General features: G+C 42.2%; 1 protein-coding gene across 3 annotated transcripts in view; it reads right to left on the bottom strand.

The window, feature by feature from the left end:
• The window catches only part of KIAA0930 (KIAA0930 ortholog), a 363,359-nt gene that overhangs the window by 8,591 nt on the left and 329,261 nt on the right, over positions 1 to 25,507 (bottom strand). For all 3 annotated transcript variants that reach the window (XM_029600062.1, XM_029600060.1, XM_029600061.1), the window contains 2 exons: positions 25,250 to 25,415; positions 20,533 to 20,688 (listed from right to left, as the gene is read on the bottom strand). In XM_029600062.1, the coding sequence (XP_029455922.1) occupies positions 20,533 to 20,688; positions 25,250 to 25,415 (322 nt within the window). The remainder of the gene's footprint in view (positions 1 to 20,532; positions 20,689 to 25,249; positions 25,416 to 25,507) is intronic.

The following is a 25,507-nucleotide window of genomic DNA, read 5'->3' as shown; positions in this document are numbered from 1 at the left end:
ATCTTCATGAAAAACAGGCCTCTGCTGCAGCAGATCCCTGTGTGCCGGAAGCCGGGGGGGGGGGGGGTGTCTACCAGGAGCCTTCGCAGATCTGCATACCATGGTCTCCTGGGCCAATCTGATGCCACCAGAAGCATCATTCCCCTGTGACCCTTGATCTTCCGGATCACTCTGCCCAACATGGGCCACAGGGAAAGGCATACAGCAGCTCGCCCTATGGTCATCCTGCACAAAGGCATCGATTCCCAAGGACTCTGGATTTCTCTTGTGAATGAAGAAATGAGGAATGTTTGGGAGAAGTCATTAGTAGGTCCAGAAATGGAAGGCCCCAGAGATCCATTATCAGCTGAAATACCCCATTTGACAATTCCCATTCTCCTGGATCCAAACTCTGTCTGCTGAGAAAGTCTGCTCTTACATTGTCTTTTCTTGCACTGTGCAAGGCTGAGATCGCCTGAAGATGCACTTTCACCCATTCCATAAGCTGGGCTATTTCCTGTGATACTTGCTAGCTCTTGGTTCCTCCCTGCCAAATGAGGTAAGCTATTGTCGTTGTATTGTCTGTCAGTATTCGAACCACTCGACCCTGCAATCAGTCGCTGAACTGCAAGCATACCAACCGGGCCGCACGGGCTTCCAGCAGATTGATACTCCAGAGAGACTCTTCTGAACTCCTGCACCCTTGCACTGTCAGCTCCTGACAGTGAGCCCCCCAACCCTGGAGGCTCGCATATGTCATGAGTACCAGCCAGTCCGGTGAACTTATGGAAACCCCCTTTCTCAGATGATTCACCGTTAACCACCACTGCAGGTGAGTGCAGACCTCCATCAGTCAGTGAAGCTGAATCGAATAATCATGAGACTGTGGGCTCCAACGAGACAACAGGGAGTGCTGAAGAGGATGCATATGTGCCCTCACCCATGGAACCACTTCCAGAGTTGCCGCCATCAATCCAAGCACCTGTATCTACACTGTTGGGCGTATTGTGTTCAGACGCACCTGCACCATCAATTTCTGAATACGACCCTCCGGCAGAAAAACCCTGCCCTGTTTTGTGTCGAACCGAACACAAAGATACTCTAGTGACTGAGATGGCTAAAGACAGCTCTTGGCCAGGTTCATCACCCAATCAGGCTCCTGCAACAAGGAGATCACCTTGTGTGACACCAGGAGGCTCTCTTGCAGAGTCTTGGCCCAAATCAGCCAAGTCGTCCAAGTACGGATTTACCAGAATCCCATCCATTCTCACCTCTGCCGCCGCCATCATCATAACCTTGGAAATAGTTCTGGGCGCAGTGGCCAGACCAAAAGACAGCACTCAAAACTGATAATGATGTCCCAAAACCGTGAATCGCAGAAAATGTTGATGCTCTAGCTGGATGGGAACATGCAGGTATGCCTCAGACAGATCCAAGGACGTCAGAAACTTCCCCGACTGCACAGCCATTATCACTGAGCACAAGGTTTCCATGCACAAAATGAGTTACCCGCAAATGATGGTTGACCCCTTTGAGATCCAGGATGGGAAAAAAAAAAAAAAGAGCCCTCTTTTTTGGGCACAACAAAATAAAAGGAATATCGGCCTTTATTTTCTTGAGATAGTGGGCACTGGAACCACAGCCCTCAGACCAAGGAGCTCTGACAATATAAACTCCACTGCCTGCCTCTTCTGTGGGGCGTGGCAGGGAGACACCATGAACACATCCTCCCTTGTGGTTACTGGTACCCAAAGAACACTGTGAGACTCCAGCGCATATCCATCTTGTATCACTTCCAGGACCCACTGGTCTGATGTGATTTCAACCCACCTCTGTTAAGAGAGAGAGAGAGAGGTGACCACCTATTTTCTGTTCCTGGGAGTGTGTCAGCAAACCTTCATTGGGAGGCTCCACTATCTGAGCTTGTGCCCTGTCTGGGCTGTCTGGGACAAAAGGACTGAGACCTACCGAAAGGTCGAGTCCTCTGAAAGGCCGCTCCTCTGTAGGGCCAAAAATGCTTGGATCCCCTAGCATGACCTCTCATGCTAAAGGAGCATGGCATCTGATTCTTATCCTTCAGAAACCAAGGACTTGCTCCACTAATGGCCATTTTCTCCAACTCGCTCTCAAACAAGAGCGAGCCTTTAAAGAGCAACTTTGTAAGGTTAAGCTTGGAGGTCACATCGGCCAACCAATTTTTCAGCCATAACTGACGCCTAATTGCTATTACCGAAGCCGCTCCTCTGACTGCGGTTCCAACCAAATTGTAGTCCGCATCTGCCAAAAAGGTGGTTGCTGGCTCAATCACTGATCTGGAATTCACACCAAATTCATTGACCTCCTGTGAGAGAAGTAAACAGGAGCAAGCCACCAGGAAACAACAAGAAGCTATCTGCGAAGTCATTGCCATGCTTAAGGATGGCCTCAATCCACCTATCATGAGCATCCTTCAAGGCCGCTCCTCCCTCTATGGGGATAGTCGTCCACTTGGTGATGGCACACACAAACGCATCCACTTTTGTAAAATGCAACCACTCTTGCCTCTGGATTCAGGGGGTATAGTCCTTCCAAGACTCGTCCCCCTTTGAAATTAGCTTCCAGGGTGCACCACTCAACATCAATCAATTCTTGAATGGCCTCCATAACAGGGAAAAAGCAAGAGGCTTTACGCAAAGAAATCAAAATAGGATCTTTCTTTGGCTCAGACATGGATTCAGCCCCAGGGACTCTCAGCATTTTTAATGTCTGTGAAATTAGAACATGTAACTCATCTCATAGAAACATAGAAATTACAGCAGTAAAGGACCAACAGACAATCCAGTCTGCCCAGCAAGCTTATGGTAGTTTCTGCCGAACCATACAAGTCACCCCTGTACTTATCAGTTTCCCAGACCAAAGTCAGGACCCTTGTTGGTTGCTGTTTGAGTCCAATTCCACGTTACCTCCTGCCATTGAAGCAGAGAGCAGTGTTGGAGTTGCTTCAAGAGTTTCAGGCTTATTGGTTAAGGGTAGTAACTGCCACACCAGCAAGTTACCCCTATGCTTGTTTACCTAGACCGCAAAATTCAGTGTCCTTATTGATTGCGGTCTGAATCTAATTCCCCTTTTCCCCCTGCCATCGAAGCAGAGAGCAATGATGGAGTTGCATCAACAGTAAGAAAACTTATTGGTTAAGGGTCATAATCGCCACACCAACAAGTTACCCCCATGCATTCATTTCTTCATTTCTATCCCCTAGCCTTTAGAGATCCACAGTGTTTATCCCATACCCCTTTGAAATCTCACTGTTTTGTCTCCACCACCTCCTCCGGTGTTGCGTCCGGTCTCAGACAGCTTCGCCCCGTATGCCTCACCTTGTTCTCGGCTCCTCCCGCTTACCTTGGGGAAAATGGCTATCACCGTGTCTGCAAGCCGCCCTCTCCAGCGTCCCCGGAACGGCTATGGCGTTGCCTCCCGCCATGGCCCTCCCAAGGGCTTACTAGGGTGCACGTGCGCGCTACCCACGTCTTTATTCCAGCAATGGCGCGAACCTCAGGGGCGTCCCCCTCAAGTGACGCCATGCCATCCGGGTATATAGCCTGTACTTGTTTGCTAGCTCATTGAGTTAGCAAGGATTGGATTCGTCCGGTCTAAGCTACTCTGCTGCTTCAGTGCTGCCGCTGGAAGCTCTCTCTCTCTGCCCTTCGGGGTACTGACTTACCTGGGTACCGCTCTTAGGGGGCCCTCTGTTTTATTTCAGGTGCCTTACTGGGATCAGGTACTCGCTCAAGGGCCTGTTCTCCCAGCCTCGGTGCCAGTACCATCTACTTCAGCCTGATAGAATCGCCAACCTACAGCTACCATCTAGTGAGTAATCTAACTCTCAGTCTGTCTCATCTACAGCATTGCCTTGCCTGGGAAATCTACACCGGAATCCCCTATACCAACAAGGTGAGACAGGTTCCCTCTGCCGAGGGTCCCAGGACTGCAACTTCTGGATCACCTCACTACTGCCACCTCTGGTGGTACACATCAAGCTGTATAATAAAAGAGCTAAATTCTGTGTTTGTGCGTCCTGAGTCCAGCCCAGTACTGTGGCTCCCCACGGGGCTCCTCCCCGTGGGCGTGGTCATCAGCCACGGTACCCAAGAATCCATCCAAACACAGCTAAACCATAAAATCTGGAAGGGTATTCTAGGTATCCACCACCCTCTCCGTAAAGAAATATTTCCTGAGTTGTCCTCTCAGGAGTTTCATTTCGTGACCTCTAGTTCTACTGATTTCTTTCCAGTGGAAAAGGTTTGTTGTTGCTTGTGTATCATTAAAACCTTTCAGGTATCTGAAGGTCTGTATCATATCTCCCCTGCACCTCCTCTCCTCCAGGGTATACATATTTAGGTCCTGCAACCTCTCCTCATAAGTCATTTGATGGAGACCACCCACCATTTTGGTCACCCTTCTCTGGACCTCCTCCATTCTGTCTCTGTCCCTTTTGAGATATAGTCTCCAGAACTGAACACAATACTCCAGGTGAGGCCTCACCAAGGACGTGTACACAGGGATTATCACCTCCTTTTTCTTACTAGTTATTCCTCTCTTTATGCAGCCCAGCATTCTTCTGGCTTTAGCTATCACCTTGTCACATTGCTGTGCCATCTTCAGATCGTTAGGCACTATCACTCCAAGATCCCTCTCTTGTTCCGTGCACAACTGCCCTTCAACCCCTATCACATACAGCTCTTTTGGATTAATAACATCCCAGATGTATGACTCTGCACTTCTTGGCACTGAATCCCAGCTGCTTTATCTTCGATCACAGTTCAAGCTTCCTTAAATCGCGTCTCACTCTGTCTACTCCTTCCGGCGTGTCCAGTCTGTTGCAGACCTTAGTATCATCCGCAAATACACAAATTTCATTTTCTATCCCTTCTGCAATGTCGCTCACAAAGATATTGAACAGAACCGGCCCCAACACCGATCCTTGTGGCACTCCACTTAACACTGCTCTCTTTTCAGAGTAGGTTTCATTTACCATCACACGCTGTCTTCTGTGCATCAACCAGTTTGTAATCCATGCTACCACCTTGGCGCTCACTCCCAAGCTTCTCATTTTATTCACAAATCTCTTATGCAGGACCTTATCAAAAGATTTGATGAAATCCAAGTAGATCACATTGTGTGCTCTTCCTCTATCCAATCTTTAGTCACCCAAACAAAAAAATCAGATTTGTCTAACAGTACCTTCCCCTAGTTAATCCATGTTGCCTCGGGTCCAGCATTCCTCCTGACTGTAGATAGTTCACGATCCTTTCCTTTAGCAGAGTCTCCCACCACCGAAGTGAGGCTAACTGGCCTGTAGTTTCCAGCTTCCTCTCTGCTACCACTCTTGTGAAGCAGGACCACCATTGCTTTTCTCCAATCACTTGGCACCACTCCCATTTCCAGGGATTTATTGAACAGGTCACGCAGTGGACCCACCAGCACATCTCTGAGCTCCCTCAGTATCCTGGGATGAACCTCATCTGACCCCATGGCGGCGTTCACCTTCAGTTTTACTAGCTCTTCCCATACATTCTGTTCTGTAAATGGAGTTTCATCTACCCCATCTCCAACTCTGATCTTGCCAACCAGCAACGGTCCTTCTCCAGGGTCTACTAATGGGCCAGATATTCAAACCTATGCATGGGCGTAGTTTTGTGCGCGCAACCCAGCATGCACAAATCTACGCCCAATGTTATAATATGTGCGCGCAGCCGTGCGCATGTTATAAAATCCAGGTTCGGCGCGCGCAAGGGAGTGCACACTTGTGCACCTTGCACGCGCCGAGCCCTAGGGGAGCCCCGATGGCTTTCCCCATTCCCTCCACTCACCCCTCCTTATCTAACCCGCCCCCCAGCCCTACCTAAATCCCCCCTACCTTTGTTTTCGATTCCAGCACGGCCGCTGTGCCGGAGGCCTCGGTCCCGCCCCCGGATCAGTGCCAAAACCCCGCCCCCTTCCCACCCCTTTTTCAAGGCCCGGGACATGCGTGCATCCCGAGGCTTGCGCGCGGCACAGAGCCTATGCAAAATAGGCTCGGCAGGGGCAGGTTTTCGGGGATACGCGTGTAACCCTTTGAAAATCTACCCCTTAGTGAACAAACTGAAGTATTTGTTTAATATTTCTGCTGTTTCTTCATCTTTCTCCACACATTGATCATCACCTTTCAATTTCACTGTACCATTTCAGACTTTTCTCCTTTCTCTATCTGAAAAATGTTTTGTCACTTCTCTTTACCTCTTTGCCAATCCTTTCATCCACCAGACTTTTAGCTTTCTTGATTTCCTTCTTTGTTTCACAGTTTCACCCAATATTCTTCCCTGTATTCTTCATTTTGGGATCCTTTATATTTCCTGAATGCTGTTCTTTTTCTTTTATTTTATCAGCCACCTCCTTTGAGAACCAGATTGGGTTCTTATTTCTCTTACTTTTCTTTTCTTACATATAGATGTGTTGCCTTTGTATTTACTACTTTTAGTTTGGCCCACTGTTCCACCTCTCCCATTTTCTCCCAGTCTTCTAGTTCTACCTCCAAGTTCATCCCCATTTTGATAGTCTATATTTTTGAAATTCAAAAACCGGGTCTGTGTGGGACTTCTCTGCTTCCTATTTGTAATATCAAACCATATTGTTTATTATCACTAGTGCTGAGGTGGGCACCCACCCAGACTTTAGAGACATTATCCCCATTAGTTAGCACTAAGTCAAGTATCACATCTTCCCTCGTTGGTTCCATTACCATTTGCTTGAATAGAGCCCCTTGCAGGGCATCCACTATCTCTCTGCTTCTGGTAGATTCTGTTGAAGGGATTCTCCAATCTACATCCAGCAGATTAAAATCACCAATCAACTCTTCTCCCTTCTTTCCCACCTATGTATGTCTTTGACCAGATCTCTGTCTAGGTCTTCCGTTTGAGACAGAAGCCTGTAAACTACTCCAGTAAAAATGGATGCAACATCATTTTTTTTATTTTAGGATGGTTCCAGATAAACACCGGAGCGTTGGTGCACTCTACTATGTAGATAAACAATGCCAAAAAGTGCACAAAAACTTCACTTGGACTAGTATTTTAAATGAGAAATGTTTTTTTTTATTGCTTCTTAAACGGTGTCTCCTGAATTATTGATATCACATATCAGTATTTCTAAACAGCAGTCCCCGACACGGACCCGTGTTTCGCCTGTACGGCTGCTTCGGGGGGATTTTTTATAACAATCTGTGAATAAGAGAAATTAAGTATATAGCCAAGTGCATAAAGGAGAACCGATAACAGACACAAGTTATTCAAAGTCACATACCTGTGTATCAAGATGTATTGTACATGGTTCAGGAGCACAAAGTGCCGATGTGAATCACTGAATTTAAAGCCCAGGATAGTCATTTTGGCGCGAAACCACGCTTGTCACAGTGATGACTAATTAATGGATTACCCAACAGCCAACACTTCTATAACATCACTTACATTTTAGCTAAAATAATGCCACTCGAGTTCAGCATTCAATCCTATGGGAACTACTGTGTCCAAAATATATATCCATTGCTGTTCTCTTTTAATTAGCGTTGTAGAAAAATCACCACCCCTTCCCGGGATCGAGACCACGTTTAAAATAAAAAATTGTAGTTCCTCCACTGAATGTGATGCCTCTAACCAATGCACCACCAAAGGGGCGTTCTCTCTGCCTGTCTTAATGTTAGATTTGTGCTCTATAATCCATGTTTTGATTTTACGAGATGTTTTCCCCACGTACAGTTTATTGCATGGACAAGATATCACAAACTACACCCTGAGAATCACAATTTGAAATAGCATGAAGTGTATAAATCTTCTTAGTCACGGGGTGAGTGAATTCAGATAAGTCCAGAGAATGTTTACAAACTGAACAGTGACCACATGGTTTATGGCGACCACTGTCACGGGTGTATGTTTGTTGTGTGAATTCTGAGTGTATAATACTCTCTCTCATATTCCTGCCTCATCGGAATGTAAAACGAAGGGGACTCTGTAAATAAGACTCAAGGGATAACGCTGTCCAATGGGTACGAATAATTTTGGAAACCTCATGACTTATAGTAGAAAAGGGTAAGATGCAATTAGCCATTGGGGTTGTATCCTTAATTTTTGGAAGAAAAAATAAATCCCTATTAATATATAGGGCTCGTTTATACGCTCTTTTCAAAAGTTTAAAAGGATATCCCCTCTCTGAAAATCTAGAAAACATTTGTTGTGCTTGTATGACAAATTCAGCTTTAGTGGAACATAACCGTCGCAGTCTTAAAAACTGGCCGGTAGGTATATTATTTTTAAGGTGATGCGGATGAAAACTGTCATATGGCAGTAAAGTTTTACGGTCTGTCTCCTTGCGAAAGATGGTGGTATGGAATTTCTGATCTTGGCATGAGATAAGTATGTCCAAAAACGGTACTTGAAAATGATCAATAAAGAAATTGAACTGCAGATTAAAGTTCAATTGATTAAGCCAGTCCATAAACATAAAGAACTGTATATCAGTACCACGCCATATCATTAGAATATCATCAATATATCTGAACCAACATACTATCAATGATTGCCACTCTGATGTGTAAATGTAACGTTCTTCAAATTCAGCGACATACAAGCATGCTAGGCTGGGGGCCATTGCTGCCCCTTTAATCTGTTGATAGTATGTGTCTTCAAATTTAAAGTAGTTTTGAGTGAGTGCTATCCTTGCTAATTGAATCAAAAACTCTGTAGGAACCCGTGTGTGTGTAGTCCTAGTGTTGAGTGTTTTCTCAACTACTAGCAGTGCTTCTTCCTGTGGGATATTCGTATATAGGGCTGTAATGTCTAATGTGGCCAACCAACAACAATCCTCATCCTCTAGGGTGATGTTTGATAATAAAGTAATCAAATGAGATGAGTCTCTCACATAAGATTTAATCCGTGGTACTATGGGTTTTAAAAAAATATCCACAAATTTGGATAATGGTTCAAGAACAGAACCTATACCGGCCACTATAGGGCGGCCAGGAGGATTCACCAAAGTTTTATGAATTTTGGGAACAATGTAAAATACTGGAGTGATGGGGTGTTCTGCTATTAAGAATTGTGATTCTTTGTGTGTAATAATGTTGCGGTCAACTGCTTCCTGCACTAGTGCCTTAATGTTACTTTGTAAATCTTTAATGGGATCTTCAGGTAATGGTCTATAAAACAAGCTGTCACTCAATTGGAGTATGACTTCCATTCGATAATCATTGGTATTAAGAATTACCATCCCTCCCCCCTTATCTGCTGGTTTTATTATGATTGCAGGGTCCTGTCTCAAAGAAGTAAGAGCCTGATTCTCTGCCTTAGATAAATTAAAGTATGTATATCTCCTGGATTGAAGCAGCGTGGTTACATCAGATCGTACTAGCCTTTCAAACATTACTAAAGCCGGGTCATAAGGACCCGGAGGAATCCATCTCGATTTTGGATAGGCTAAAGACATGTCCTGTCCTACAGGTGAATCTAGAAAAAATGTTTTAATTTTTAAAGACCTAAAAAATCTATATAGGTGTACCTGGATATCAAATGAATTTGGTAACACGGTGGGAACATATGATAACCCCTTTCCCAAAGTATTTATCTCAATGTCCGTAAGACACCTTGATGACAAATTAAACACTATATTGTTCTTTATTGTTTCCACGGATCTTGATGTTGACGGTTGGACCTGGTGACTCTCATGGTTGGCTGTGCCGGTGGTTGATAGCGTTGGCGTGGCAATCACAATTCCTAATAGCAGAACACCCCATCACTCCAGTATTTTACATTGTTCCCAAAATTCATAAAACTTTGGTGAATCCTCCTGGCCGCCCTATAGTGGCTGGTATAGGTTCTGTTCTTGAACCATTATCCAAATTTGTGGATATTTTTTTAAAACCCATAGTACCACGGATTAAATCTTATGTGAGAGACTCATCTCATTTGATTACTTTATTATCAAACATCACCCTAGAGGATGAGGATTGTTGTTGGTTGGCCACATTAGACATTACAGCCCTATATACGAATATCCCACAGGAAGAAGCACTGCTAGTAGTTGAGAAAACACTCAACACTAGGACTACACACACACGGGTTCCTATAGAGTTTTTGATTCAATTAGCAAGGATAGCACTCACTCAAAACTACTTTAAATTTGAAGACACATACTATCAACAGATTAAAGGGACAGCAATGGGGGCAGCTTTGGCCCCCAGCCTAGCATGCTTGTATGTCGCTGAATTTGAAGAACGTTACATTTACACATCAGAGTGGCAATCATTGATAGTATGTTGGTTCAGATATATTGATGATATTCTAATGATATGGCGTGGTACTGATATACAGTTCTTTATGTTTATGGACTGGCTTAATCAATTGAACTTTAATCTGCAGTTCAATTTCTTTATTGATCATTTTCAAGTACCGTTTTTGGACATACTTATCTCATGCCAAGATCAGAAATTCCATACCACCATCTTTCGCAAGGAGACAGACCGTAATACTTTACTGGCATATGACAGTTTTCATCCGCATCACCTTAAAAATAATATACCTACCGGACAGTTTTTAAGTCTGCGACGGTTATGTTCCACTAAGGCTGAATTTGTCATACAAGCACAACAAATGTTATCTAGATTTTCAGAGAGGGGATATCCTTTTAAACTTCTGAAAAGAGCGTATAAACGAGCCCTATATATTAATAGGGATTTACTTTTTCTTCCAAAAATTAAGGATACAACCCCAATGGCTAATTGCATCTTACCCTTTTCTACTGTAAGTCATGAGTTTCCAAAATTATTCGTACCCATTGGACAGCGTTATCCCTTGAGTCTTATTTACCGAGTCCCCTTCGTTTTACATTCCGACGAGGCAGGAATATGAGAGATAGTATTATACACTCAGAATTCACACAACAAACATACACCCGTGACAGTGGTCGCCATAAACCATGTGGACACTGTTCAGTTTGTAAACATTCTCTGGACTTATCTGAATTCACTCACCCCGTGACTAAGAAGATTTATACACTTCATGCTATTTCAAATTGTGATTCTCAGGGTGTAGTTAATGTGATATCATGTCCATGCAATAAACTGTACGTGGGGAAAACATCTCGTAAAATCAAAACACGGATTATAGAGCACAAATCTAACATTAAGACAGGCAGAGAGAACGCCCCTTTGGTGGTGCATTGGTTAGAGGCATCACATTCAGTGGAGGAACTACAATTTTTTATTTTAGACGTGGTCTCGATCCCGGGAAGGGGTGGTGATATTTCTACAACGCTAATTAAAAGAGAACAGCAATGGATATATATTTTGGACACAGTAGTTCCCAAAGGATTGAATGCTGAACTCGAGTGGCATTATTTTATCTAAAATGTAAGTGATGTTATAGAAGTGTTGGCTGTTGGGTAATCCATTAATTAGTCATCACTGTGACAAGCTCGGTTTCGCGCCAAAATGACTATTCTGGGCTTTAAATTCAGTGATTCACATCGGCACTTCGTGCTCCTGAACCATGTACAATACATCTTGATACACAGGTATGTGACTTTGAATAACTTGTGTCTGTTATCGGTTCTCCTTTATGCACTTGGCTATATACTTAATTTCTCTTATTCACAGATTGTTATAAAAAATCCCCCCGAAGCAGCCGTACAGGCGAAACACGGGTCCGTGTCGGGGACTGCTGTTTAGAAATACTGATATGTGATATCAATAATTCAGGAGACACTGTTTAAGAAGCAATAAAAAAACAACATTTCTCATTTAAAATACTAGTCCAAGTGAAGTTTTTGTGCACTTTTTGGCATTGTTTATTTTAGGATGGCCCATAATGCTTCTCCACCACACATTCCTTGCAGTTAAGTTGTTTGGATATTGCTTTTGTCATAAAGAGCTACTCCTCCCCCTTTTCTGACTTCTCTGTCCTTCCTTAACAAGTAATTGCCCAGTATGGCCATATCCCAATCATGAGAATCCGTGAACCACGTTTCCGTGACAGCAACAATGTCCAAGTTCGCCTCTATGATTAGGGCCTGCAGGTCTGGGATTTTATTGCCCAGACTGTGAGCATTTGTAGTCATCGCTTTCCAATTTTTCTCTCTTGATTTGTTGCACCACCTAGACACCTTTTCTGCTTTTTTGAGCTGAATAAGTTTGTTATTTTCTCCTCCCACTTCCTGCATTGCTTGGGGGGGGGGGGGGTGACATGTCAATTTCATTGGTCATTCCTGCCACCCCCATTCTTTAGTTTAAATGTTTGATAATATATGATCTGAGTTTCTCACTTAGCATCCTCCCTTCCTGCTCCAGACAAATGGCTTGATGGACCCTTGGTCTGACTCAGTATGGCATGTTCTTATGTTCTTAAGATTCATCTAAGGGAGGAATTCTCCAGGTTTAACTCTGGAATTTGTTGCCAGAGGATGTGGTTAGTGCAGTTAGTGTAGCTGGGTTAAAAAAAGGATTGGATAAGTTCTTGGAGGAGAAGTCCATTACCTGCTATTAAGTTGATTTTGAAATTGGCCACTGCTATTACTAGCAACAGTAACATGGAATAGACTTAGTTTTTGGGTACTTGCCAGGTTCTTATGGCCTGGATTGGCCACTGTGGGACAAGGCCCCCGAGGTGCGGGTACCTGAGGCATTCAAGTCCCAGAGTCAGGAACAAGTACAGAGTAGCGATAGCGAAGCGGTCCCAAGTGGGGTGGAATTCAGCATGAAGGAAGTCCTTGCTAACTCGTAGGAAGGCCAGATAGCTTAAATACACTGGCGGGTGACATCATGCGGAGGGGACGCCCCCGAGGTTCCCGCCATGACATGTATAAGAGAGGGCTGGGCGCACATGCGCGTGCCCCAGGTAATCCCCAATTCAAGATGGTGGAGAGGATCGCCCACGCTGTCCCAGGAACGCCAAGGAAGGTGGCATTTACAAGCAGAGGCCGCCATTCTTCCGAGAATCGCTGGTGCAGGGAAAAAGGAGGTGAGCAACAGAGGTTGCAGTCATCTGCGACCAACGGGTGCAACATTCCTGCAATTTATCACAATCTGCTTGTGATTTAACTACTCTGAACAATTTTGTATCATCTGCAAATTTGATTACCTCACTCGTCGTATTTCTTTCCAGATCATTTATGAATATATTGAAAAGTATGGGTCCCAATACAGATCCCTGAGGCACTCCGCTGCCCACTCTGTTCCACTGAAAAAATTGTCCATTTAATCCTAATCTCTGTTTCCTGTTTTTTAGCCAGTTTGTAATCCACGAAAGGACATCACCACCTATCCCATAACGTTTTACTTTTCCTAGAAGCCTCTCATGAGGAACTTTGTCAAACGCATTCTGAAAATCCAAATACACTACCTCTTCCGGTTCACCTTTATCTACATGTTTATTAACTCCTTCAAAAAAGTGAAGCAGATTTGTGAGGCACGACTTGGGTAAAGCCATGCTGACTTTGTTCCATCAAACCATGTCTTTATATATGTTCTGTGATTTTGATATTTAGAGCACTTTCCACTATGTTTCCTGGCACTGAAGTCAGGCTAACTGGTCTGTAGTTTCCAGGATCTCCCCTGGAGCCCTTTTAAAATATTGGGGTTACATTAGCCACCCTCCAGTCTTCAGGTACAATGGATGATTTTAATGATGGGTTAAAATATTTTTACTAATAACTCTGAAATTCCATTTTTGAGTTCCTTCAGAATTCTGGGGTGTATACCATGCGGTCCAGGTGATTTACTACTCTTCAGTTTGTCAAGCAGGCCTACCACATTTTCTAAGTCCACTGTGATTTGGTTCAGTCCATCTGAATCATTACCCATGAAAACCTTCTCCAATACGGGTACCTCCCCAACATCCTCTTTAGTAAACACCGAAGCAAAGAAATCATTTAATCTTTCCGCGATGGCCTTATCTTCTCTAAGTGACCCTTTTCATCTAACGGTCCAACCGACTCCCTCACTGACTTTCTGCTTCAGATATATTTAAAAAACGTTTTTACTGTGAGTTTTTGCCTCTACGGCCAACTTCTTTTCAAATTTTCTCTTAGGCTGTCTTATCAATGTCTTACATTTAACTTGCCAACATTTATGCGTTATCCTATTTTCTTCTGCTGGATCCTTCTTACAATTTTTGAATGATTATCTTTTGGCTAAAATAGCTTCTTTCACCTCCCCTTTTATCCATGCCGGTAATCATTTTGTCTTCTTTCCACCTTTTTTAATGCGTGGAATACATCTGGACTGTGCTTCTAGGATGGTATTTTTTAACAATGACTACACCTCTTGCGCACCTTTTACCTTTGTAGCTGCTCCTTTCAGTTTTTTTCTAACAATTTTTCTCATTTTATCAAAGTTTCCCTTTTGAAAGTTTAACACGAGAGCCGTGGATTTGCTTACTGTCCCCCTTCCAGTCATTAATTCAAATGTGATCATATTATGATCACTACTGCCAAGCAGCCCCACCACCGTTAGCTTCCCTAATTTCTCTTAGCATTTCACTGTCCGTCGCACCATCTTGACTAGGTGGACAGTAGTATACTCCTATCACGATAGTCTTCCCCAACACACAACAGATTTCTATCCATAAAGATTTGATTGTGCATTTAGTCTCATGCAGGATGTTTATCCTGTTGACTCTATGCCATCCTGGACCTAAAGCGCTACACCGCCTCCCGGGTGCTCCTCTCTGTCATTGCGATATCATTTGTACCCCAGTATAGCACTGTCCCCTTGGTTGTCCTGCTTCCAACATGTCTCTGAGATTCCAATTAAGTTTATGTCACCATTCACTGCTATCAAAAATTTCAAAACAGCACCAAAATGTTCTGGGGAATTGGTCATGTGATAATCAAAATATATAAATGGATAACACCCCAGTGAATTTTAAATTTTGCAAATTATTAAATTATTAACAACAGTTCTCTGCTCGCAACCAAGTCTTTGTTTAAATAACCACTAAAAATTTTTTTTGAAAGGTCAACTGCAATGTGTAATGAAACACTTGCAAGCTGCCTAGATTGCTGAGACCGCAAAAATTTTTAGACAAGTAGAGGAAGGGTTTCATATAAAGGTTTCATATAAAGGTTTCATATATGAAACCCTTCCTCTACTTGTCTAAAAATTTTTGCGGTCTCAGCAATCTAGGCAGCTTGCAAGTGTTTCATTACACATTGCAGTTGACCTTTCAAAAAATTTTTTTAGTGGTTATTTAAACAAAGACTTGGTTGCGAGCAGAGAACTATTATTAATAATTTAATAATTTGCAAAATTTAAAATTCACTGGGGTGTTATCCATTTATATATTTTGATCACCATTCACTGCTATACATTCTAATTCTCCCATCTTACTTCTTAGATTTCTGGCATTAGCATACAAACATTTCAAAGTTTGTTTTTTGTTTGTATTTTCATTCTGTTTTTAATTGATAGGGCTAAGTTAGAACTTTTTAGCTCAGGTGAGTTTTTAGTTACAGGCACTTGGACTACTTTTCTTATTATTAGAACCTCACTGTTGAGATGCCCTAATTCTAATGCATCATTACCGTAGTATCTTTTGAAGATATCTCCCTCCGAACCATGCGCTGCTGAGCGACTATCGGCTTTCCCCTTTGTTCTAGTTTAAAAGCTGTTCTATCTCCTTTTTAAAGGTTAGTGCCAGCAGTCTGGTTCCACCCTGGTTAAGGTGGAGCCCATCCCTTCGGAAGAGACTCCCCCTTCCCCAAAAGGTTCCCCAGTTCCCTACAAAACTGAATCCCTCTTCCTTGCACCATCATCTCATCCATGCATTGAGACTCTGGAGCTCTGCCTGCCTGTAGGGACCTGCGCGTGGAACAGGGAGCATTTCAGAGATTGCTACCCTGGAGGTTCTGGATTTAAGCTTTCTACCTAAGAGCCTAAATTTGGCTTCCAGAACCTCCCTCCCACATTTTCCTATGTCGTTGGTGCCCACGTGTACCACAACAGCCGGCTCCTCCCCAGCACTGTCTAAAATCCTATCTAGGTGACGCGTGAGGTCCGTCACCTTCGCACCAGGTAGGCATGTTACCAGGCAATCCTCATGCCCACCAGTCACCTGGCTGTCTACATTCCTAATAATCGAATCACCAACTATGACGGCCGACCTAACCCCTTCCCTCCTGGGCAGTAGGCCTTGGAGAGACATCCTCAGTGCGAAAGGTCAATGCACCACCTGGAGAGCAGGTTTTTGCTACAAGATCCTTTCCTGCTGCACCATGTTGATGCTCTCCGATCATGAGACCTTCCTCCAAGGCAGCACCAGGGCTGCCAGTCTGAAGTTGGGAGGTGGCTACTATGTCCCTGAAGGTCTCATCTATATACCTCTCTGTCTGCCTCAGCTCCTCCAGGTCTGCCAGCTCCTTTTTAATTGCAGATAGCTAAAGGCAAAAGGGACAGCCTTTGATTCTCCAAATGATTGGCCTTAGGAAATAAGCCCCACAATTGTTGCATTGAATGAAGGACTTTTTAAAACTATCACTAATTCCCTAAAATCATATAAATAAAGTAAGGTAAAATTTAGTCTCTAGCACAGATTATTTTTTTAATAGGTATTTGAAATAAAAACTAAAAGTATTAATGTAAGCCAGTAAAGATTAATAGGTAGCTCATTTAGCAAGTTCTAGAAGGCTAGTGATTCAGGAATATCTGGAGTCCAAAGACCATGCGCTCCTGCTCAGCATACGAGTCTCTATGAAAGAACCACAACCTAATCCTATAGTTCCAATCCAGGAGAAATTTCCCCATCCTCCAGGGATGGCTTCATCATCTGAGTCCCTATCAGGAAGAACGGTCACTGATCTCTGTGTACTTCGATGCTTAATCGCAGTACCAGGCGTGAGGGAGGTCACCACCTGCAACTCTGACCTGGCAAGACTGGTCGAGGCAGAGGACTATGCCTGAAAGATTGCAAAATCCTTGAAAAAATTCTACCCAAGACAAGGCAGAAGGATCCATATCAAAACCAGGAGGCACCTGTCCTGTGCACTACCTCCCCCCGCTGATGAACCAGTTAAGAGAGTTCCAAGGTCAGGCGCCCCTTCTGACCCAGCCCGCATCAGGCTGGGAAGAACTGGGCTTAGTAAAATCAGATGAAGGCAATTCTTCCTGAGCCTCCAAGCAGTGCTGGCACAAGTTAGAGGGAATGCCAGGCTGAAAAGTTCGAATATGACATGCAGCACAGAGGGTAAGGCGCTTCAGTTTCTTAGCTACAGTCTCCAGTCTGTCAGTTCACTTAACAGACAACTGAAATGTATGCGTCCAGCTGTATTCGTGCTGCAAAAAATAGGCATCCAAAATTTAAGCATACAACTCTGTGCCTTGATGAGTGCTCAAAAACTGAGCTCCCCAAAAGCCACTCAGATTGTATGTATCGGTAAGTGCACACCTCAATTAGATGCCGCTATCAATGGGGATACCCAAGCAGGCATCCAACTAAGCATCCAAAAACTGGGTGCACAACTGGATACACAGCAGGATGCACTCGCACTGAAGAGGGCAGCCTAATGCATAGGAAAATGGCAAAAATGCTGCTGAGGCCTAACACAGCATACAGAGACAAGTCTAAAAGTGGGCCCTAATCCAAAAGAGCTATTCAACCCGCCAGGCTGCCCACATTCCCTAAACTCCCTCGGAGGCAGGAATAAACATTGGTTCATATTAAATTGCCATACTGGGTCAGACCAAGGGTCCATCAAACCGAGCATCCTGTTTCCAACAGTGGCCAATCCAGGCCCCAAGTACCTGGCAAGTACCCAAACATTAAGTAGATCCCATGCTACTGATGCCAGTAATAGCAATGCCTGTTCTTTAAGACAACTTGATTAATAGTAGTTAATGGACTTCTCCTCCATGAACTTATCCAAACCTTTTTTAAACCCAGCTATGCTAACCATATCCTCTGGTAAATTCCAGAGCTTAATTGTGAGTTGAGTGAAAAAGAACTTTCTCCGATTAGTTTTAAATGTGCCACATGCTAACTTCATGTAGTGCCCCTATTCCTTCTATTATCCAAAAGAGTAAATAACCAATTCACATTTACCTGTTCTAGACATCTCATGATTTTAAAGACCTCTATCATATCTCCCTTCAGCCGTCTCTTCTCCAAGCTAAACAGCCCTAACCTCTTCAGCCTTTCCTCATAGGGGAGCTGTTCCATTCCCTTTATCAATTTGGTCTCCAAGCAAAGAGCCTGGAGGAAGGAGGAATCCCTACAAAAAAAACCCCTCCTTCTCTGTTTTCTGTTTTTTTTCTTTTTGCTTTACCTGAGCTCAGCCTGTCCTGGCTGAGTACAGAATCTGTTTCCAGCTGTGGGAGGAGAGGGAATATAATGTCACACCCATGCTCAGCTTCCTTCATGTGCTTGCCTTTCAGCTGTCTTTTATAGCTAAGTCCACGCCGGCTGAAAACCAGCTACTGGACCAGGGCACTCATCTGAGGGAAAATCCAATATATTTCACCTCAGGAATTCTCATCTGAGGGAGGAACCATATGGTAGCACCACAGGAGAGCAGGGCGAATTAATTTTTCTTCTTCTTTTCTCCTTCTGAAAACTTTAAGCAAACCCCAGTAGGGAGATGCAGGTTCACCATCTGCTGGAGAAAAAGAATACTAGCGGGCTGATGTCACTGCAGGGTTATATATCCTATGATGTCAGCTTTGCTCCGTCTCCATCTCCTGGTAGAGGCACATAACCCACTGGTGCTGGATTGATCTCCTGATGCTAAGAAACCCTAATTTACACATGGAAATAGGTATCTGCTTGCATACTTGAAATCACCAGTTTGCTATACTTCCACCAGTTCACCCAGTCCATCTCCAGTTCATCGAGTCCCTCCTACTATTTCACCTTGAGCTCCCCCCTCAGTTCACTCAGACCTCTTACCCAAAAATGGCAGTCAACAGATGAGTTTGACATCAATTGTGCTAGTTAATTATCAGGATAAACTGCCTAATGTATTCTTGTAAATATTTTATAAAATAGCAACTTATGTGCACACCTCTTCTCCACCCCCCACCCCCAGGAATACCCTAGACTGCCCCATTTTTGTGCCGGTAAATGCGTGTGTAAAACCAAAAATACATGCGTACTTTTGATATTTATAAAGTAGCATGTATGCAAATACAAGTTACTTACGTGCATATATGCTAATTTTATGCACCTAACTCCTTTGAAAATTAACTTGTTAGATTACATTATAGCATAACAATCACAATATGTAGGTATCCTATCCCTGATAAAGAATAGCACAATATTACAAGTAGCAATTTTTTCAAAATTAATTCTTTTCAAATGAACTAATGCACCTATCTGTGAGACAGTGATACCTGGGCAGACTTTGCCCCAGTGAATTAGACAATTTTTTGCACAGAATGTTCTGTCAGCATTTTGAGATTCTGTTTTTACTCTGTGTTGCAGCCTTAAATTTTTCCTACAATACTGTTTCTACTGAATGGACTAGGACTGGTATTTAAGTCATGTGCCTGTTACAAGTGCTTACTTCTTTGCTAGCTATAAGGCAGATTCAGAAAAATCTGTGGGAGAGCAGGCGCTCCAAGACGAGTACCCGCTCTCCCGACGCGCAATTTTGTATTCAAATTAGGGCCCACGCTAATAAGGAGGCGGCAGCAGTCAGCGGGTCCGACAACCGACGCTTAATTTTACCGACGTCGATTGTCGAACTCGCTGACAGCCACAGTTCGGAAAACAGATGCCGGCAAAATTGAGTGTCCATTTTCCAACCCGTGGGCCGGTGGGCAGATTTATTTATTTTTTGATGTTTTGGTTTTTTAAATTTTTGGGGCCTCTGACTTAATATCGCTATGATATTTAGCTGGAGGGTGTACTTAAAAGCAGTTTTTTCTGCTTTTCTGTACACTTAGCCAGTGCAGTCTGAAATTAACACCTGCCTTTGGGCAGGCGTTAATTTCTGAGAGTAAAATGTGCGGCTTGGCCGCACATTTTACTTTCTGTATTTCGGGTGACTAATAGGCTCATCAATATGCATATGCATGTGATGAGCGCTATTAGTTTCAGGGGGGTTGGCTACGCGTTTTCCATGCGCTATTATCCCTTACAGTATAAGGGGTAATAATAGCGATGTAAAACGCGCGGTCAAACGGGGGCCAAACGGTGTGCTCAGCCGAGCGCACCGTTCTGTATCGGCCTGTATGTTAATTGTTGGTATTAACAGTATAAAATTAACAAGTGGAGGTGAGAGTCAAGCAGAAGAGTGCTTTCAGCCACTCAACACCTAGTTAAAACTTTGAAATATATGACAATAGATAAAAATAGCTGAACTGTACCATATTTCTACCAATGGAGGTTTCCCCATGAACATTTTATAAATGAAAATAAACCACATTCCATGGACTTAATGCAGGTCATTGCCTGCTTCCAAACTGTACCCCAAAGTCCAAAATACATTTAACAAGAAAATTACTGACAAAGCACAAAACCTCCCAAGTGAGCATGCACCAAAGAGCCCAACAGGTTTTACCTGATAAGATGCGATGTAGTGGCAAAGTGACATAGGTTAAGTGTGCATAGAGTAGAAAATTCTCTTCCGTCCTGTTCAGCTTCAGCCACGAGCCCACCAGAGACCTCCCAGTTCCAGACAAAGAACGAGACCGCAGGTTTGTTGCATTGTGCATATCTGTCAGAAAAGAAGGTAGGCAATCCAGGGTAAACTGCTCCCAAGAAAATCTAGAAATTCATGTCCTACATACTTATAAATGCACCAGTCTCTCATCCAACTAGGACAACCACTGCCTTCAGGGCAGGGTAGTCTTGAGGTTGCCAACTCAGGAAAATATTTTTAACGACAAATAGTCTTACAGATTTTTACTGACAACCTAACGTTTTCAGTAATACACATTTTACCATCACCATTTTGCTCACACTGTACTTGCTATCCTGAAACTCACCCCTTTATGCACCAAGACACATATCCCCAAACTCACAAGTAGTGCAGCCTCACAAAGCCTGAGGGCATGCAGAGACACAACAGACCTGTTACTCAATGTTTGTTTGTTTGTTTTTTTAATGGGTTTGACAGTTGCTTGGTTTTTGATTGTAAATATTTCTATCCTTATCATAAGGATTGTGGGTAACTGCACAGACTACCCTTAAGAGAAAACTAGGGGGTGACAGACGCAGCGTGGTAGATATTACCATGAGAAGCTTGCTGGGTAGGCTGGTTGGACCATTTGGTTTTTGTCTGCCTTCATTACTATGATACTATGCTAATGAAATCCAGTTCTTTTTATGGTCAGGCTCCCAAATCTATCAAGCTAGAAGTCACAATTACCCCATGTAAGCAATGAACCAAAATCATTAATGAGAAAATCAGCTCATGCCTCTGATTATGATACACACCTCAGTTTAAGTAAGTGTTTTTCCTAAGGAGGTAGCATCTCTAGATCCTTTTTCAAATTCTGTTTATAAAGCAACATTTCTGCTGGGCTAGGCTGAAATGTTTCTCTCAAGGGGGGAAAAGTGATAAAGCTGTGCATTAGCATGGATATCAGACAAGTCCCTGAGAACCACAATCAAGTCTAGTGTTCATGACATTCACAATGAATGATGTTGAATTTTATTTACATAAAGAGACTAGTTTACAGTAAACTAATAGATTTTGGTTAGCCTGAAAATTCAACTGTTTGTGACCCTCAAAAACTGACAGATACAACAGTTCAGGAACATTTAGGTAAGTAGAAGACATATTACAAATAGCTTTTATATTTTCCATTTGTCTGTGATTTTCATCTGCAACCTATATCCTTCTTCAGGTTCTAATCCTCTAATGAATCAACAGGTTGAGAGAGATCTATGTATGATGTCCAGTAGCCAAGATGCTTCTGCATTCAATGTAGCTTACTGGTCTACCAGCATGACTTGCTCCAGGAGCAGTGGGCAGCCCTGCTCTCATTCAGGATCCAGAAAATCTGCCTAGGACACACAGGAGTGGCAGAAGCCAACAACAGAAATTGGATGCAGGTCTCTGACCAGCTGGATATACCACGAACCACCAGGATATATATATATATCCCATTTCATACAAATACTTTAGGGCTCTCCCTTCTTGGGAAGAACCATGGTTACTAGCTACTGCAGACATCACATCACTTTACACTAACATTCCGCAAGATGAAGCACTGTTGGTTATCCAAGAAACTTTAATAATGCACCACTGCACTCCAGATCATGCTGAATTCATTGTTCAGCTGGCTAGCATAGCAATAAAAGAAAATATCTGTGTCTTTGACAATCATTATTATAAACAAATAAAAGGTATGGCCATGGCCCCCTCAGTAGAAACTTGTACGTAGCTCAGTTTGAACAAACCTACGTTTATACATCACCACACAAATTTTATTTACATGTGGATTAGATTCATTGATTACGTTTTTTTTCATATGGTCAGGAACAGAAGAACATTTATCTACTTTTTTCTACATAGATTAATGAACAGAATCCTCACCTATATTTCACAATACATCATCACTGTAGGCAGATATCGTTTCTGGACGTTCTAATATACAAACATGAGGGCAGATTAATCAACGGACAGAAATACTATGCTTCTTTATAATAGTTATTATCCTTATAGCCTTCAAGCTAATATTCCTACAGGACAGTTTCACAGACTGCGGCAATTATGCACTTCCATCACAGATTGCAAAGTGCAAGCAAATTACATGCGGGAAAAATTTTTGGCAAGAGGATACTCTGCAAAAGTGATCAAACATGCCTACAAGTGTGGACTATATGCCAACAGAGACCTTCTATTGCAGACAGGCTCTAGATCTATAGCCAGAATAATGTGTGTATTTCCATTTTCAGAAAAATCAGGTCTGATACAGCGAATTGTTTTACAATGCTAGCATGTACTCCAAATCCATAATGTTTTTGCTAATGCATCTTTGTTTGCATGCACTAGAGGTTCTAACCTCCACGATAAGTTAATACATATAATACCTCACCATTAATTTAAAGACAAACCGGCAAACTTTGGTCAATTTACATGCACACATTATCAATCCACCACACTTTATTTGGCCACGTTGACTGTGACAACACAGGCGATTTATGTAATAATTTGTCCTTGTCATAAGATATACCTTGGTCACACTTGTTTGAAAATAATAGTTTAAAAAAAAATAGAGAACATAAAAGTTGTATTAGAACATCCAAAATTCAATCTCCTCTAGTTAGACAATGGCTAGAGCATAATCACACCAAAACTGATTGTTTCTTTGTAATCTAGCAAATAACACAGCCAAAAGGAGGTGCTCTCTCTTTAGTGCTGCAACGCCATGAACAGTTCCTATATTTATTCCTCACACACCATGCAACCAACAGCTCTCAACCTTAACAGAGAGTGGCAAGCTTTCTTATAACTGGAAAGTTTGTGGACAAATGGGTTTTTCTAATCATCTCTTTAAATATAAGAAGCACTTCTGAATTGTGCATAATTTATTTATTTATTTTTAGTTTTTTTATACCGATTTTCCTGCATAAAATGCATATCAAACCGGTTTACAATGAAACAGAATAAGCAGGAAGTAAAATTCCTTAGTCTAATACATTTAAATGTCAATAATGAAATAATTTTAAACAAAGCAAAAAGCTAAATAACATTAATAAAAGTTAAATTATTAACAAAAACATAAATATAATTATATTAGAAGGAGCACAAAGGTTAGCACAAAGGGGAAAAATGCCTGGTGGAATCGCGCCGTTAATCGGGTCGCCGCTGGCTGGTCGTCATGACGTCCACATAATATGCACATAATATGCAGTATCCTCACTATGCTTACTGACGTCATCAACTTTCTAGCGTCATTCTTACAGGATCCAGCTGCCCTTGTTAACAAGTACAAATAAAGGCCAGCACTGGATTTGCTTAGCCTTGTTATTGTTTTCCTGAAAAAAATGCTACAGGAAGGAAGGCTCTTCAAAGATCTGTGCAATTGAGTTAGCTTTCCTCTTTCTTTCATTTTCATTATAACTTTGAGGCTCAGATAAACTTAGCATCGTCATAATGTTTATTTTTAGATTTGCCTTAAAATATTGGTATAATTCAAATATGCTCCATGAGAAAGTATCCGCTATCAAATTTGAAAATGCTACCAAGGGTAGGTTAAAATCAATATTTTTAAATTTTTGATTATTGAATTCTTTAAGATGAACAATACGTTTTTTGTTTAGACGGATATTTTATTTTCAGCTTAAATGATCCAGTTGTCTCTTGTGGATCTCCTTTTCCTGACAAATTCCACTTGTGGTGAAACATAGGACCCTTTGTTGAGGGGAGACATTTACAGATTAGCCTTCATGGTATTTAAGAACTTACATAGCTAATTAAGAGCTGTCATTCGTGCCTTCACAGACATCTTGGAAACACTGCCGCTTTGATAAGACAAATCAGAATCTTGCAAGTTTGAATAAACAAAATGATCCAATCCAAAGTACTGTGCTCTAAACATAAATAAGCACATTATAGGTGCTATTTTTCTAATAAATATTTCAGGTCTTTTATTATATTTAATTTCATTGTTAATAAACATTTTATAAATTGTTAAACTAATTTTTGTATAGTAATACATATTGTTTGTATGATTTAATATTATTTCATAAATTCTCTTTGTTTAGTTACTTAATCCGTTGGTGTTCCTTTTTTAGTATATTACTTTACAGAACACTAACCTATTCTTACACTGCCTTATTATTTCATTCATATATTATAAATTGAAAAATACTTACTTGTAACCATCATGCACTTCAGTGCCCCCCCTCCCCCATATATAAGCATCCATTCTATATCATTCATTCACACTTCATATATACCATACACACTGCGGATAAAAACTCATACTCAAGATATCACACACTAAAATTGAGAAGAAAACCCTCAGTATTGCCACCCAAAATTTATAACTACCATATTCGCTTTTAGCCTCACACATATATTATCTTTTATCCTTCTTTTACACAACATAGGCCTAAGTTTTGCCTGTTACCTGGCTTCATCAGTGGAACATTACACATTAAACCTTAACACTTATTGAATTTGTATCAGGTAGCATGGGTTTACATTTTGGAATGGACATTTACCGGTATATGTGAGTACAAAAATAAAATGTGTAAAATGTTGGCTGTCTATTTGTTTTGAGAGATATATACACATTTTTTATACTTCAGGATGTTCTCACCTCCACCATCGTCACAGTCTCTGAAGAACTCCTCGCTGTCGTTTGCGGAATGAGATTTCTTCATTTCAGCTATTCTGTTCCGGGGCACTTTCCTCTTGAGAGATGGCGAGAAAAATGATGGTCGATTGTTGCGTTCTGGTGTGGGTGGAGTACTGAAGGAGGTAACCTGGGAGGGAAAATAATGCAGTATTTGTATTTAGTGACAAAAACACCTTCCCAGTAATAAGAAAAGGATAAAGGTTAGACCGTACAGGATAT

The sequence above is a fragment of the Rhinatrema bivittatum genome, chromosome 4 (genome assembly GCF_901001135.1).
Source record: "Rhinatrema bivittatum chromosome 4, aRhiBiv1.1, whole genome shotgun sequence".
NCBI classification, from domain to species: Eukaryota; Metazoa; Chordata; class Amphibia; order Gymnophiona; family Rhinatrematidae; genus Rhinatrema; species Rhinatrema bivittatum.
This window is presented reverse-complemented; position numbering and strand designations above follow the sequence as displayed.